Source organism: Pseudophryne corroboree, chromosome 2 (genome assembly GCF_028390025.1).
Source record: "Pseudophryne corroboree isolate aPseCor3 chromosome 2, aPseCor3.hap2, whole genome shotgun sequence".
Lineage (NCBI taxonomy): Eukaryota > Metazoa > Chordata > Amphibia > Anura > Myobatrachidae > Pseudophryne > Pseudophryne corroboree.
The window spans coordinates 278,161,642-278,178,066 of record NC_086445.1 but is presented as its reverse complement, the minus strand read 5'-3'; the positions used below and the strand labels follow the sequence as shown (position 1 = coordinate 278,178,066).

Below are 16,425 nucleotides of genomic sequence, written 5' to 3'. Positions count from 1 at the left end.
AGTGCACACAGATATGGTATGTGACTGAGTCACTGTGTGTATCGTTTTTTTCAGGCAGAGAACGGATATATTAAATAAAACAAACAACTGCACTGTCTGGTGGTCACTGTGGTCATCAGTCACTAAACTCTGCACTCTCTTCTACAGTATCACAGCCTCAGGTCAATCTCTCTCTCTCTCTCTCTCAACCCTAATCTAAATGGAGAGGACGCCAGCCACGTCCTCTCCCTATCAATCTCAATGCACGTGTGAAAATGGCGGCGACGCGCGGCTCCTTATATAGAATCCGAGTCTCGCGAGAATCCGACAGCGTCATGATGACGTTCGGGCGCGCTCGGGTTAACCGAGCAAGGCGGGAGGATCCGAGTCTGCTCGGACCCGTGAAAAAAACATGAAGTTCGTGCGGGTTCGGATTCAGAGAAACCGAACCCGCTCATCTCTACTGAAAACCCTAATTAACAATACCGTGCAGTTGCCCTGCTGCACATTCCTACACAGACAGTTGAATACTTTAATTACCCAGCAACAGGGAACGGCGTCTGCCTCTGGCTAACCCATTGCCAGAAGTCTGGCAGCTCCCAGCGCCCGGTGTCAGCCTGTTGCTAGGCGCCAGGCAGGGACCAGGAGACCTTGCACCCGGTGTCCGCCTGTTGCTAGGCGCTGGGCGGAGGTCAGCGGGAGGTGCAGCGTCCTGGCTCCTAAGCAACGGCTGGGACACACGCCACCAGAGCCGGCACTAACCAATATGATGCCCTAGGCAAGATTTTGGCTGGTGCCCCCTAGCACCGCCGCTAGTTCTGCAGGAGAAGTCCTGGTGTCAGGAATCGGCGTTTTGCAGCATCTCACTTACCAGCGCGCTAGTGTGCAGGCCTCCGGAGGTCACGGCCCCAGTTGCGGCTGCGTGAGTATACTGCCCGCAAGCGCCATGACTGACGTCACTGCACGCCTCCGAACTGCGTCCAGCGTGTGCTCTGCTGTGTACCAGCGTCTGTCCGGGTCAGCTGTTGCTATGACACCTGCGCTCACCTGATCCGGACATCTAATCCAGCAGGGTGTGTTCACTCAGGGATCTGGCATCCAATCATCACTGAGCCAGGGGTATAAACCTCTGTTCCTGTTTCAGTTTCATTGCCTCGAACAACGAGTCACATATGGTGTGCCTTGTTCTCCGGACTCCTGTGTTCCTGTTTCCAGCGATCCCCGTGGTTACCTTCTGTCATCTCATCTTACTTCAGCTCTCCTGTTTTCTTCAGACTTCAGCCACAGCCAGTTACCAGCTCATCAAGCAGTAAGAGACTCTCCTCAGGTGTTTCATTCATTACTACCTGTGCACTGCTATTTGCATATCATCTGTGCATCTCTGCAAGTTATATCATCTCATTGCATAGAGACAGTGGCGTAAGTTCGTCCCAGTCGCCCGGAGGCATGATAAATGTTGGTGCCCCCCTACATATACACACACATACCATATGTAGCTATCCGGCACTAAGGGTGAACAGTAGCAGTGTGCTCAGGTACCTTTCCCAATAGTAATATAGATACACATAAAAAGTGGACCCACTCCAAGTCAGTCATTAGAATAAAAACAGATACCAGCATACTTTTATAGTACACCTACAGTGCTCCCTCACCCGCCAGCAGGTCTCGATGAAGATGCTTTGGCGCAGCGGTGTGCCGATATATATAAAAAACACACAAACACCTCATTCACTTAAAAGCACACACACGCCTCTTTCACTTAAACATACACACATGCCGCTTTCACTTTAACACACAAACGCCTTTCACTCAAACACACACATTCCTCTTTCACTTAAAAACACACACATACCTCTCACACATGCCTCTTTCACTCACACACACACAGACACACAGACACACACACACACACACACACACACACATGCCTCCTTCACTTAAAAACACACACGCCGCTTTCACTTAAACACACACATGCCTCTCACACACACACACACACACACACACACACACACGACTCACACACACACAAGCCTCTCACACACACACGCACCTCACACACACACACACACACACACACACACACACACACACACATTCCGAAATGGACACCCCTCCATATATTTGTAAGGTAGCGTGTACCCAGACCAGGTGTGTGCTCTGTACATCGGTGGTCATTCCGAGTTGATCGCAGCCAGCAACTTTTAGCTGCTGCAGCGATCAATAGACCACGCCTATGGGGGAGTGTATTTTAGCTTAGCAGGTCTGCGATCGCATGTGCAGCCCTGCTAAGCTACAAAAATTTCAAGCAGAAATAAACCAGCCCTGGACATACTTACCCTGTGCAATGGATCCAGCGATGATGGGCCCGGCTTTGACGTCACACCTCCCCCCTCCGTTGTCCTGGACATGCCTGCATTTTACTCACCACTCCACGAAAACGGTCTCCAACGGTCCGGATCCGCCCTGCCACGCCTCCTTCCTGTCAATCTTCTTAGCGGTCGCCTCTGCGACCGCTTCTGTCGGTAGGCGCGACGTAACCCAGCAACCTCTGTCGCCGGGCAACGTCACGCATGCGCACAGCGTCCGCCACGCATGCACATTCCGCACCCGTTCGCACCACAGCGAGAAACCGCTGCATGTGAGCGGGTCGGAATGACCCTCATAGTCCTGTAATAATGCTCAAATGCCTCCTTTCATCCTTGCCTCTCACACACGTGCCTCTCACTTACACACACACATGCCTCTCACTTACACGCATGCCTCTCACACACATGCGTCTCACTTATACACACGCCTCTCACACACACACACACACACACACACACACACCTCACTTACACACACACACCTCTCACTTACACACACATACACACATGCCTCTCACACACATGCCTCTCACTTACACACACACACACGCCTCTCACTTACACACATGCCTCTCACACACATGCCTCTCACTTACACACACGCCTCTAACTTACACATGCCTCTCACACACATGCCTCTCACTTACACACACACATGCCTCTCACATATGCCTCTCACTTACACACACACACACACACACACACACACACACACACACACACACACACATGTCTCTCACACATGTCTCTCACTTACACACACACATGCCCAGGGGCGGATCCAGAAGAAAATGAAAGGGGGGGCACCATGATAGGGAACGGTAACGTGCTCCCAGATAAGAGGAGTGGTATTACAGTGGGCATGGCCTCACAGAATACGCCATCAGGTAATGATTGGCTGTAGGAGCGCATCCTGGTTTATTGCCAATGTATCACCCTGATGAAAAGGCTGATTGGGCCTTGAAATGTTGGTCACCAGTTCCATTAGTTATGGGAGACTGGAAGGCACCCCAGCACAATATAATTATTATAGTGTTTAGTTGATGGTGGCAGGTGCAGCATAGCTTGTTTTGGGCACTGCACTGAGACTCAGACTGCAGAATACGAACTGCCCATCTTTGATTAGCAGAAGCAGCCAGCTGGATCTCCAACAAGCAGCATAAGACTACTGCAGGATAGCCCTGTCACAATCACACGGGCCGCCTTCTCAAAGCTGAGGCTGAGTTTGACTGCACCTAGCATGGTGATAAAGGAAGTGGAGGAGGAAGTGCTGGGAAACTGTGCAGTGAGGGCTAATGAAGCCTTCTGCGTCGTCATAAGTAACAGTCTTACTTGATGCTGGCATCTGAACCCCATGCCTGGGCTGGACTCTGGCTGGCTGGCAGGCAGTGGGGGAGGTAGGTTGCAGTGTGAGCAGGAGGAGGCTGGAGCTGCAGCTCCAGCCTCCCCATTGGTTACCACATGGACTTGCTGTTAGAGCAGCGGCGGGTCCTAGTGCCTGCCGGCTCTTTTATCAAATCTGACTGATGGAAATAGCAGTACTGCTGCTGCTTTTCTCCTTTTGAAAAAAGAAGAAGTCAGAAACAAGTGCCCCTCCCCCTGGATCCACCTATCCACATGCCTCTTTTACTTGAACACACAACTTTCCTTAAAAACACACACACACCTCACTTAAAACATGCACACAAAAAACACAGTGCTTCCAACATTTATCAAAGCCCCCCCAGCAACCCCAACTACACCTTCCCACCACAGTGCAGCTTGAGGCCAGTGCCTACCTTTGGCTATCATCAACCTGATGGAGGAACAGAGAGCTTCATTCGGCTGGCTTGCTTAACTGGAAGGGCCGGGGAGGAGCTGCGCTCTGGAGCTCCCCCTAGCTGCAGCCAGTGCCAGCTCTCTGTATATACAGGAGGCAGCTTCCATGAAACGGACACAGCTCCTCCGTCTGTAAGAATCATTAAAAAAAAGAGGCAGTGAGCGATCGTCAGCGGGAGACAGTGGAGGAGAAGTGCCCCCTTGAGGTCAGGAGCCCGGCGGCAGCCGACTCCACTGCCTCCCACAGTTCCGCCCCTGCATAGAGACTGTCTCCTGCTTGGGCCTAGTGTGGCCATAAGGACTTTGTTATACAGAAACTGTGTGTTTCTCAAGTCTTACCGGAGTTCTGTTTATTTCATTCACATTCAGCATCAAGTCACTATATATTTCTGTTGCAAGAGACTTTTCAGTTATTTTGGATTCCATTACCAATCACTGTTACTTTATTGCCTGGTTTCAGTTTATCATTCACTGCTATACCATCTACTGTGTGATCCCTGTGTAATAAACATCAGCGCTTATGCGCCGGACTTTCATATTGCCTCCACGTTTTGTACATCGCACTAACACTGACCCACTAGTGCCCCCGCCGGGGACAGACAAAACCAGAACCCTGACACCTGGCATGAGTCAGCTGGCAGCTCTGCTAACGTCGGGTGCCTTTTGTTTATGAAAATGCATATTATTTGCATTACTATGAGGCTATGATGCACAAGGAGCTTCTGCTGATTAAAATGATATGCAGCATGCCTATATTCTGTGTGCGACTGCGGCTGTATCTGCATACGAAATGCTACATTACAGTGATTTCCAGGAATACACGCAACGTAGCATTTCGTATGCAGATACAGCCGAAGTCACACACAGAATATAGGCATGCCGCATATCATTTTAATCAGCAGAAGCTGCTGATGCCCCTAAGCATACCAAATGCCCTAGGTATTTGCCTAGTTTGCCTATGCCTAAGGCCGGCTCTGCACACCTCCCAGTGCTAACAGTAAACCCCCCCACCTTGAAGAGGGGTTAAGAAACCCCTAGATCCAGGTTTCTGGGGAAATCTCTTGAAGAACCCTTTTTTTTAGTTCAGGAGCATGGAGGAACTTCCCAGGCACCCATGCTCTCTCCTCAGGACCATAACCTTTCCAATGATCTAAGAAATGTACTTGACCCCACACAAACTTGGAGTGCAGGATTCTTTCAATAACAAACTCCTGATGTCCCCGAATCTGACTGGAGATGGTCTCCTGATAACTCTTTCTTTAAATTTCTTAGAAACAAATGCCGGTTTAAATAGAGAACAATGGAAGGTATTATTGATTCTCAAAGATCTGGGTAATTGCAGACGAAAAGCAACAGGATTGATCTTCTGGATGATTTGAAAAGGTCCACTGTAATGGGGACCCAGTTTCTGAGATGTCTGGCGGAGCTTGATGTTTCGGGCAGATAACCATACCATGGCCCTCATTCCGAGTTGCTCGCTAAGTTTTTCGGTCGCACAACATATTCGCAAAGTTGCGTTAATGTAGTAAATATGCGAACCTCCGCCCCCAACGTATTTTTGCACATTCGTACGCAGTATTACACAAAGTGGGCGTACGCCAAATGACATCGCAGTAATGCGAAACCATCGCAGCATTGCGAAATCATCGCAATAACACATACTTAATCGTAAAAATACTAAGTTTGAGTATATTTACAAAGTTTTGCGTAAAAGTGCACACTTTTAAGGTAAAACGCACAAAAATGTTTTTTTGGCCTATTAAGTGCAATGACACCTTTCCTTTTAAAGACCACAAGCCCTTTTCAATTACGAACCCAATTAGTGTAATGATTGATAATGTTCCAAAACAATTAAGTGTGAGAATAAAAAAAAATTAACACTTTGTTGCCATAATTGGCCATCAACATGTCAAAGTGTAAAATTTTTTTTTTTTTTTTTCACTTTTTTAATTTTTAAAGGTGTTGTTTGTGAATGAAGGTGTTTACATGTTTCTTAACACAATAATCTCCTTTTTTTTTGGTAAAAATGTAACGTTAGATGTGTGTAATTTTTTGTACAAAACAAATTCTGCCTGCCAATCTGCTGATCCTTTTTTGCATTAATAAACACAACACCCGGTTAACTTTAATCAACTTTTTTATTTTTGTATTTGTTAATATTTTTTTTTTTTTACAAATCAAAGAATACAAGTCAAGCAAATTTTTGCAAATGGTCCACACAATCCATCATTCCTTGCAGGTGTTGGCGCATGGTGTAAAGTATCCCTGAAAAACTTGTGGGATCTCCAACTGCAACATCTGAAATTAAGATGCAACACAAACATTAATAACTTAATTACATTACTTATTAGCCAAGCAAGGCGCAAAGCACACTTAAATGCTGGCATGTCCAAACTGCTGGACTCCAGCTGTTGTGAAACTACATATACCAGCATGCCTTTACACAGTTTTGTGGTCAGGGAATGGCAAAGCTGTGTCAGGGCATGCTGGGATGTGTAGTTTCTCAACAGTTGGAGTGCCGCAGTTTGGACAGGCCTGCTTTAATGGCAAAGTTACTACATCCTGCCTGTTTTATGGTACAATCATTAGCAGAACACACAAGCCTGCTCAGCCTTTTTATCAGATTTTAAAGTGTTCCAGACCATGTGTTACATTTACTACTATGTGAGTTATATTTAAGATGGAACGTTGCCCATAGCAATCAAGCAAAAATATGATTATTATATTGTAGAAGTGGATCCCAATTTTTTAAGTATAATCTTATTGATTGCTATGTCCGACATCCCATGTTAAAGATAACTACCATCTTCGTCAGTGTGACACCATGTTGGCATTCATTCCCATTTGTTGTTTTATTTGTTTTGTATTTTTAGTGGGTTGGTCCTGCATCATCACACTGCATATCCACATCTTCAGAAGGCCAACATATCATAGCATTCCCACACTCCATGAAAGCTGCCCTTACTAAATAAGTGCAAACATGTTTGACTTGAACACTTATTAATTTTGAGAATGTAACTTTCACACAAAAAAACAGTGTGTCATTAGGCTGCATAACAAAGTGAAGCATGTGATTTTTAAGTGTAAATATTCAGACTACACAGGCCCAAGTGTAAAAGGCAAACATACTAAACTCCACTCAGGTCTAACTGTTTCCCAGAAAAAGTAACACATATAAACCCTGTTCTCCTGGCAACCCTGGCTACCTAATGAGTGTCAACCTAGAGTGGACACACAAAACATTGCACACATACACACTGTACATATAATGACACTCACAAATATGTAAAGGCAACATGTACACCATGATGAAATTTTTAAATATTTTTCCAGGGTCCAAGAATTCAAACAGTACAACACTGCATGTTTTGGCATTGTAAGTGTAAGTGGGTAATCATTTTTTAAAAAATTAAAATATACTTACTTTCCACGGCAACATCCAGACTCCCGGAACGTTCGGCAGGGGCTTCCTCTGCCCATTCACTTGGTGGGGATGTTGGCTGGATGGGGGAAGGCGGCTGGATGGGGGAAGGAGGAGGGATTGGGGAAGGAGGAGGGATTGGGGAAGGAGGAGGGATTGTGGAAGGAGGCTGGATGGGGGAAGGAGGCTGGATTTGGTCCGCAATTTCAGAGGGGGGGTCTGATTGAGAGGGCGAGGGGGGCGGAGAAAAAGTTAAAGCAATAGAGGGTGAGGGTGGTTCAGATTGTGATGTTGATTTTGAAGGAGAAGGGGTATGGGAAGGAGGAGAAGGGGTCCCAGAAAGAGATGGAGAGGTGTGGTGAGAAGGGGAATGTAAAGTGGAGTGGGCCAGGGAAGCTGATGGGGCCTGGGAAGCTGAGGGGGACTGGGAAGCTGAGGGGGAGTGAGAAGGGGAGGGGGAGTGAGAAGGGGAGGGGGAGTGAGAAGGGGAGGGGGAGTGAGAAGGGGAGGGGGTGTGAGAAGGGGAGGGGGAGTGAGAAGGGGAAGGGGGTGGGGAGTTTTGCCGTTGTTGTTGTCCTAGAATGATAATATTGTTCAAATTGTTCAAACATGATAAATTACATAGTAATCAATTTGTTTTATCAATGTTCTGTTCATTGTTAAATTATTTGTTTTGTTCCAAAGAAAAGCAAACATGTTAAGATCCTCTTCATGTTGGCCACAGCAAACAAAATGAGTCTAAAATTTAACTTTGAAGCTCATTCCTTAATCTAGGCAATTGAGTCATAGTGATTGGTCTCAGCAACATCACCAGATTACTATTCAAGGCACCTTATTATATAGCCTGCACTGATCAAGTATTGTGGATTAATTTCCTGCCTGCTTCTTATTTTTTGTAAACATGCACTTGTTTGGTGTTACTTTGCTACAGTCAGTACTGTTTTACCTAACCACACACAGTGTCCTAATTTCCATAAAAGGGCATTGCAGGTTGCAATTAGCCTACCACTTACTGTAAAATGTCTGCAAATCCAAGGGGTTTACAGCAGGTATTGAGTAGGCAATTGGCCAAAAGCATGTGCAGTGCAGGGGTGGCAGATATAACATGTCCCGAGAGAGTGTGTTTTTTTTTTTAAATTTAAAATTATGGCCAGGGTAAATACATGCAGCTTTATTTTAGCCTTGCAAATTTTTGCACCTGATTTAACACACCCCACCCAAAACTTACTCTCTCTGCACATGTTACATATGCTTCCCCTGCAGTGCTCATTGTATTTAACAATTGTTACTTAAATTACGGAAGGCCAAAAATTGGAAAATAACACATTAGCACAATTTAGTGCAAAAAACTTATGTAAGGTAACTTACTTCGTGTATGCAGCGCACGGATTTGATGGCGGATCTCCGCCAACAAATCTGGAGTCCGCCTACGGAGATCACTCCACCTCCTTTCGAGCTGGATGATTGTCCGCCTGCTGCGGACTCGCGTCCGCAGCAGGCGGCGGACCTCCGCGTAGGCCTCGCGCTTCACCCGATTGGGGATGAAGCGCCCAACGCGGCCTACGCGGCGGTCCATCACCGCAACCAGCACGCGGAGCTCCCGCCTGGTGAACGGTGCTGCACGCATCATGGCAATGGCGTTTTCCTTATTTGGGCATATATTTATAGTGTCTGTTAGCATGTGATTGGTCAAAAATCTATGTTGTCATTTCTATTAACTTTATTGATCTTTGCAATGCTGTGAAAAGCAGAGTGTTATTTGGCACGAGCATAAAAACGCAATAGCAGAAGCGAAAATGTTTGGTACACAAATTTAAGCAAACAAAACACACACAGAGACACAGACTTTAGTTACAAATACTAAACATATCTGTGTACTCACCACAGTTCGTGTGATAATTCAGCTGGACAGTCACAAAGTGTGAAACATTGAGTATCATTTGTTTGTGTGTTTGGTTACATAATCAGGATTTGATGATATAAAACAAATAAGGACACTATTTAGCAACATTACAGTATTTAAATTTCAAAATAAACATTGTAAGCTTAACGTGTTTTTGTATTTTGAACCAAAAACAATTACACATTCCAACACCACAAAATCCGTACCCAATCACTTTACAAGATCATACAAATTGAAATCATGGTTTATAAAACAGAAGCATACTGTGTTGTATTATTTGGGCAAATATAAAATATATAAACACTATACCTGAAATATTCTGCTACAATTCTTGCCCTCACTTGGCTCCCCCTCCGTGTCACACTCCCCCCACCGAAGCGTGGCACAACCCCTGGCTCCTCATCAGGCAATTCCTCTGCCTGAGGAAACTCTACACTACTCCTTACCGCGATATTATGGAGTATTGCGCACAGGACCACTATTTTACTTGCCATCTCCGGCGAATACATGATGTCGCCACCAGTGCGGTGGAGAACACGAAACCGCCCTTTCAGGACACCAATTGTGCGCTCCACCAGCTGCCTAGTGGCAGTAAGCGCGGAGTTAAATGCCATCTGTGGTCCTGGCCTGGGATTACGGTAAGGAGTCATGAGCCAGGGGGTGCAAGGATATCCACGGTCTCCTGTTGGAATAAAAGCAAAAATTTAGATCTTAAAATTTAAAATTTTAATTTTTTTTTATTCAAAAATATTTGAGCAACAACTCACCCAATAACCACATGTCTGGTCGTTGACTTGATCTTAATCTCTGCCATATCCCTGATTGTCTAATGACATACGCATCATGGGAACTTCCAGTAAACTTTGCGTTCAGGGAAAGGATCTGGAGGGATGGCCCACAAACAACCATTACATTCAGAGAATGAAACAGTTTCCTGTTTCTAAAAATTTCTTCATTATGTTTTGGTGGCTGAATAGCTACATGTGTGCCATCCACAACCCCAATAACATGTGGGAAGCGACTACCACCTTCCGCAAATTGCCGCTTCACCACATCTAGGGCACCAACATCCAAAGGCATAGCAATAAATTGCTTAACACGCTTGAGGAAAGCCTGGCAGACACGTCGCAGGACCTTACTGAACTGGCCCTGCGACATGCCAACCAGGTCTCCAACCACATGCTGGAATGATCCTGTGGCCAAAAAATGTAACACTGCAAGGAATTGTGTCAATGGTGGTATTGCTGTAGGATACCGAATTTCAGACTCCAGATCACTCTCTATTATGGAGAGAGTGTCTAGGATTAGATGTGGTGGCAGCCGGTATCTACGCACCACCACATCATCTGGCATCCCAAAAAGTCTGACACGGGTTCTGAAAATTGGTGGCCTAGCACGCCTCCGTTGCCTTGGTTGATGAGGAGCCGGCTGTGGTTGTGGGGCTGGCGGTTGGGGTGGGAGTGCTGGCGTGGGTTGGGGAGGTAGGGCTTCTGCCGCAATATGTATTGACATCACACACTTTTTGGAGAGAATGTTAAGAAATGTTAAAAAAAAATAATTCAAAGTTTTCCAAAATTTTACACAATAACTGTTTTTACAATTGTGGTGTCAACTTACTGCAGGAGCGTACATTTTTTCTGTGTTGAATTCATGTCCAAAATGCAAAAATAAAAAGCAAATAAAACTAAATTTAAGATTTGGATCTAAAAAACATATATTAATGCAAAAAAACTTTATTAAAAAAAAATACCAAAAAAATAAGAAATTTAGTACCTAGTCCAGGAAAGACAAACACTACTTTGCAGATCAATCCTGGAAAACCCAAACACTTTGTTTAGCAAACTTTAAAAAAAAAAAAAATAATAATTTTAACAAACACAAACAAGCACCAACACAGGCCAAGGACACTTACCTGCTCCTAAAGAAATAAAGTCTTGTTTTTGTGGACCACACCCAAAAATGAATACAAAATTGGTTTTTCTCACCAAAAAATAAACTCCTACAAGAGAACACAAATGACAGTCAAAAACAGCATACAGACACTTCCAACAAACAAGCTCCAACACAGGCCAACGACACTTACCTGCTCCTAAAGAAATAAAGTCTTGTTTTTGTGGACCACACCCAAAAATGAATACAAAATTGGTTTTTCTCACCAAAAAATAAACTCCTACAAGAGAACACAAATGACAGTCAAAAACAGCATACAGACACTTCCAACAAACAAGCTCCAACACAGGCCAACGACACTTACCTGCTCCTAAAGAAATAAAGTCTTGTTTTTGTGGACCACACCCAAAATCGAAAAAAAATTTGCTTTTTCTCACCAAAAAGTAAACTCCTACAAGAGAACACTAATGACAGTCAAAACAAAGAAGCACGGGAATATTTTCACAAATGGACTTGCAAAATATATATGTGTTATAAAAATTAAAATATTAAAATGTATTAAAAAAACTTGCCAACACAAAAAAAAAAAAAAAAAAACAGAATACTCACAAACGAAAATACCCACAAAAAATGCCACTGTCTATATTCAAAACGCAAAGAAAAGGACAAAGGTATGCTTGACAATTACTCACTCTGCCAATTCCACTATCACCTTCCCGCACAAGCCAACAACTCAAACGCCAAACTACCAACACTTACAGCATGCACAGTAGGCCCTTAAATAAGCAGTGCAATCATTCAACAGAATAACAGTGTACACCTGTGTGAATTAACGACTCGCACGTAGGTATATAAGCGCACACACCTCGGCGTACACACGTCATCACAAACATGGCTTCTCGTGAGCAAATCGCAGCAGAGATAGACCGCATTGCAGAGCAGCAGATGGCATTGCAGAAACAACGGCTAGAGTGTCAAAGGCGCTTGTTAGAATACGCCTCTGCGGAGGTTAATGCAGGACCTAGTACTCTGCAAATTTCTGCTTCTGAACCTCAACAATTGAGTGTGGATACCCTGCCACACACACATAGTGAGCAAACTGAGGGAGAATTGACTTTAGCCACACAAACACAGCAGACAGAAGCTGCTAGTGAGGAGGAAGATGGAGATGACCAACCTGAAGAAACCTCACAGGCTACCTCCAGACGGAAAAAAAGACAGCCTGCATTCACTAAGAGGGAGTTGCGTGTCTTGGTCACGCAGGCCATGTCCAAAATACATAGGGGCCCCAAAAACATGGGGGCTGCTTCCAAAGAACGCATCTGGAGAGACATCACAAAATCTGTGAATGAAGTTGGCTCTGTCGTCAGAACATCACAGGAAGTGAGACGACGGTAAGTGCATCTTGACAATCCTTTTTCTGTGCTAAGTTGCATAAAAAATGTAGTTACATGTCATGTTATGTCTAGCAAACACAAGCAGAACATGTGTGCTATATATTTACTTTGAACAATAAGAAGACTCAACTTTTTCCCTCTTTCACAATATTTATGTAGGTGGGCCGACTTCAAATCCCGCCTGAAGGCAAAGAGGGCTGCGGAGTGGAATGCCTCAAGGGCAACAGGGGGGGGACCACCTGTCGCTGTGGAGTTTACTGACTTGGAGGAGATGGCGATGGCCTGTGTGAGTTATGAGGAGGGCCAAGGGGTGTCTCATATGGACACGGACCTGCCTGAGATTCTGACGGGACATGACTTGGAAGGTAAGTTTACACATGTATTTGTCTGAAATTTGAACTGTATTAATAATCTTAAACTAATTTTGACTCCAACTTTTCCCCCACACATTCTTCTATTTGCTTGCCACAAAACACAGCACAGGGGGGTGAACAGTTTGAGTCACAGGCCGGTTATGTGGTTGAGGCTGAGGTGGAGGGACCTAGTGGGTCTGCCAGTGTGGGCCAACAAAACCCACCTATGCAGGTTCCTACTGGCCCCCCCACCCAACCCTCTGCTATCCCGGAGATCCTGCTTGAAATTGCTAGGTATGGTGAGAGCCTAAACACATTTCAAGACGGGGTCATCCGGGAGGTAAGCCAGATAACTGTCCGGCTCACTGAGATCCGAACCTGTGTTGAGCAAGGTGTTGCTCAACTCTGCCAAAGTCTGGCAGAGATCAGGCAGGCCCAAGAACAACTGGCCTCCTCAAACCAAAGCCTTGCAACTAACATCTTGCAAGGGCTCCAGGCCATCGCTGTCTCCCTTGCCCACAGTGGCAGAGAGCCAACCACATCGGCTCCCTCCCCTGCCCCTGCCCAGGAAGAACAGGACACTGGGCAGGCCCAACGAAGGTCACTCCGCAGACCAAGCAAAGAAGATCAGCCTCAGGCGGGGCGAAAAAGAAGAAAGTGATGTCTCTCCAGATGGGCAGCACCCATGTTTTTGTAGTTGCCTCTATGTTATTTTGGACTTGGCTTGTGTGGCCAGAATGGATCACTCCCTCTTAGTGAAATGACTTTTTTCTGTTTGGAGGAATTGTAGCCTGTGAGTTTCTTTTAAAAAACAACAGAGCCATCTTCCTCTCACTAGTGTGCTGTGTATTGTTGTGTTTGTGTGGTGGATACTAATTATTTCTCAGTTTGTGTCAAATTTTTGTGTGGCAGGGTGTGAAATATGTTGAATTTATGAATTTATAAGATACTTTTGTCAGAAGCAGAAATTTGCAGAGTACTGAGTTCTGCAATATAATTTTTGTCAGTGCCATCTGCTTGGTGCTTGGTCTATCTCTGCCTGTGAGACTCATGTGGAGCCATGTTTAAATGTTGGATAATATTATTACTGTAATAAAAATTTAAAAAAAAAAATGTGTGCAATTTCTTGAAGGTAATGCATTAGCAAAATCTTAGTTACCAAAAGATTAGGTCAACATATAGACACTTGGTGACCAATCTGCTAATTCTCCTTAAAATTAAACAAAAATGTTAAAAAAGGTATGTTTTGCACCACACTTTAATGTCCATATTAATAAAACAGACACGACAACTTGATAAAATATCTTTGGACAACATGACATCATTGAAAACATTGACAGATGTTAAAAACATATATTATTGTGACTTTTAAAAATAAAACATAGTGTATGCGGCATTATGTGGGTGTTGGTTAATTAATCAGAATGTTGCAGAATTATATAACTTTAAATAAAAATGTAACTTGTTTGTATTTAGTAGTCTAACACACATTAAAACATTTCGTCACAATGCTTACACACCAAGTTAAACACAAATAACAACCTTATTTCACAGTGTGTGAGATTAATATGTGAGTAGAATAAACATGTAATGTGTGTTCAGTCAATTGCTGGTTGGTAACTTTCATGTGCTCAGTAATTAACAAGTAATTGAACATCAGATGAATGTGCTCTCCAATTAACTGCTAATTACTGCATACACACTTGTACCAGTACTTCGCAAATGTAGAGTAACTGCAGACCTACTCTGCTGCTGCGTGAATGTTGCTACGGTTTCCTATGTTAGTTTTAACAGCGACAAAGTTTATTTGCGAAAAACACGCCCATTGCAAGTTGCATACTCCCACACAGTACGCCCACTTTCACGCCCATGTCGGAGCATTGCGAAGTCTCGCCTCCGCCACGCCCACGCCACTCCTCGTTTTCGTTTGGCAGTTACGGCTTTTTTTTCCCAAAGTAATTTTGCACAGTTGTCGTACGTATGTCTTCGCGCATGCGTAATCACGCATTTGCGCATGCGCAGATACTTACATTTCGGACATTTGCGATGCGATGACTCTTAGCGATCAACTCGGAATGAGGGCCCATGTCTCCTACTTTGAAATAAGGTTTCTGAAATCTGTCAGCAAATCTCTTAGACCGGGCTGCCGCACCCTCCAAGGCCTGATGTACTTCCCTCCAAATTCTCCTGAGGTGAGACATGGGAGAAAAAGAACTAGACTTTTGTGATGGAGTGAAAGTATTAAACTTAGGATGAATACCGGAAACACAAAAGAAAGGAGACATGGAAGCTGAAGATTGTTCAGAATTATTATACGCATATTCTGCAAAGGGTAGGTGATCAACCCAATCATCCTGGTATTTAGAGCTATTACATTGTAGATATTGCTCCAACGATTAATTAACCCGTTTTGTCTGACCATTGAAATGTGGATGATACCCTGACGAGAGACTGATATTAATCCCCAGTTCTGCACAAAAAGACCTCCAGAAACAGGTTACAAATTGAAAACCTCTATCCGAGACAATGTCTTGTGGTAGGCACTGAATAGGGAATATGTGTTGAATGAACAATGAGGCAAGGTCCTTAGAATTAAGCAATTTAAACAGGGTAATGAAATGAGACATTTTACTTAAACGATCAACTACTACCCAGATGACGAGCATTTGGAAGATCTTGGCAGGTCCACAATAAAATCCATTGACAAATGGGTCCATGGCTTGGAGGGTACAGACAGAGGAAGTAATTGTCCAGAAGGAAAAATACGAGGAGACTTGTTTTTGGCACAGACATGACAGGCCCTAACAAACTCCTGAATGTCTGTCTTGATAGTTGGCGACCATACTGAGCGAGAGACTAGGTGTAAAGTCTTATTAACCCCTGGATATCCTGAGGTCTTCTTGAAATGGAACTCAGATAACATGGCTGCTCTGAGTTTCTCTAGAATGAACAGGAGTCCTGAAGAATTGTCAGATGGGGCCTGCGTCTGTGCCTATTTGACTTGAGAGGCAAAATTCATGGTTAGACCAGCAAGAATTCATCCTGGGGTGAGAATTGGCTCCGGAAGTTTAACGACTTCATGGCTAGATATAAAACTCTGGGATAAAGCATCAACTTTGATGTTTTTGGAGCCGGGCCTATAGGTCATTATGAAATTGAACCTAGCAAAGAACAACACCCATCTGGCTTGCCAAGAGTTCAACCTTTTAGCAGATTCAAGATAAACTAGATTTTTGTGGTCTGTGAATACAGTTACTGTATGTCGTGCTCTCTCCAGCCAGTGCCTCCATTCCTG

The 16,425-nt window shown here is 44.4% G+C and overlaps 1 protein-coding gene across 4 annotated transcripts; it reads right to left on the bottom strand.

The window, feature by feature from the left end:
• Positions 1-6,357: 6,357 nt before the first annotated feature.
• On the bottom strand, positions 6,358-11,086 carry LOC135016110 (putative nuclease HARBI1). Of its 4 annotated transcripts, XM_063952843.1 has the most exons (5): positions 10,258-11,086; positions 9,800-10,172; positions 9,470-9,491; positions 7,591-8,163; positions 6,358-6,464 (listed from the first exon to the last, which is right to left on the bottom strand). In XM_063952843.1, exons 1-3 carry the CDS (start codon positions 11,000-11,002, stop codon positions 9,488-9,490), a joined length of 1,122 nt encoding a protein of 373 aa, XP_063808913.1. In that variant the 5' UTR covers positions 11,003-11,086; the 3' UTR covers positions 6,358-6,464; positions 7,591-8,163; positions 9,470-9,487. The 4 variants fall into 4 exon arrangements, with proteins under 4 accessions (XP_063808913.1, XP_063808911.1, XP_063808912.1 ...); XM_063952841.1 differs by having other exon boundaries at positions 9,470-10,172; XM_063952842.1 differs by having other exon boundaries at positions 7,591-9,491.
• Between the last annotated feature and the right edge of the window lie 5,339 nt (positions 11,087-16,425).

Bases quoted from the DNA above. Each gene is read 5' to 3' on its own strand.
- LOC135016110 (XM_063952840.1), bottom strand. From the start codon at position 11,002: ATGTCAATACATATTGCGGCAGAAGCCCTACCTCCCCAACCCACGCCA. The intron at 10,173-10,257 runs GTGAGTTGTTGC...TTATTCCAACAG, and splicing joins ACCAGACATGTGGTTATTGG to GAGACCGTGGATATCCTTGC.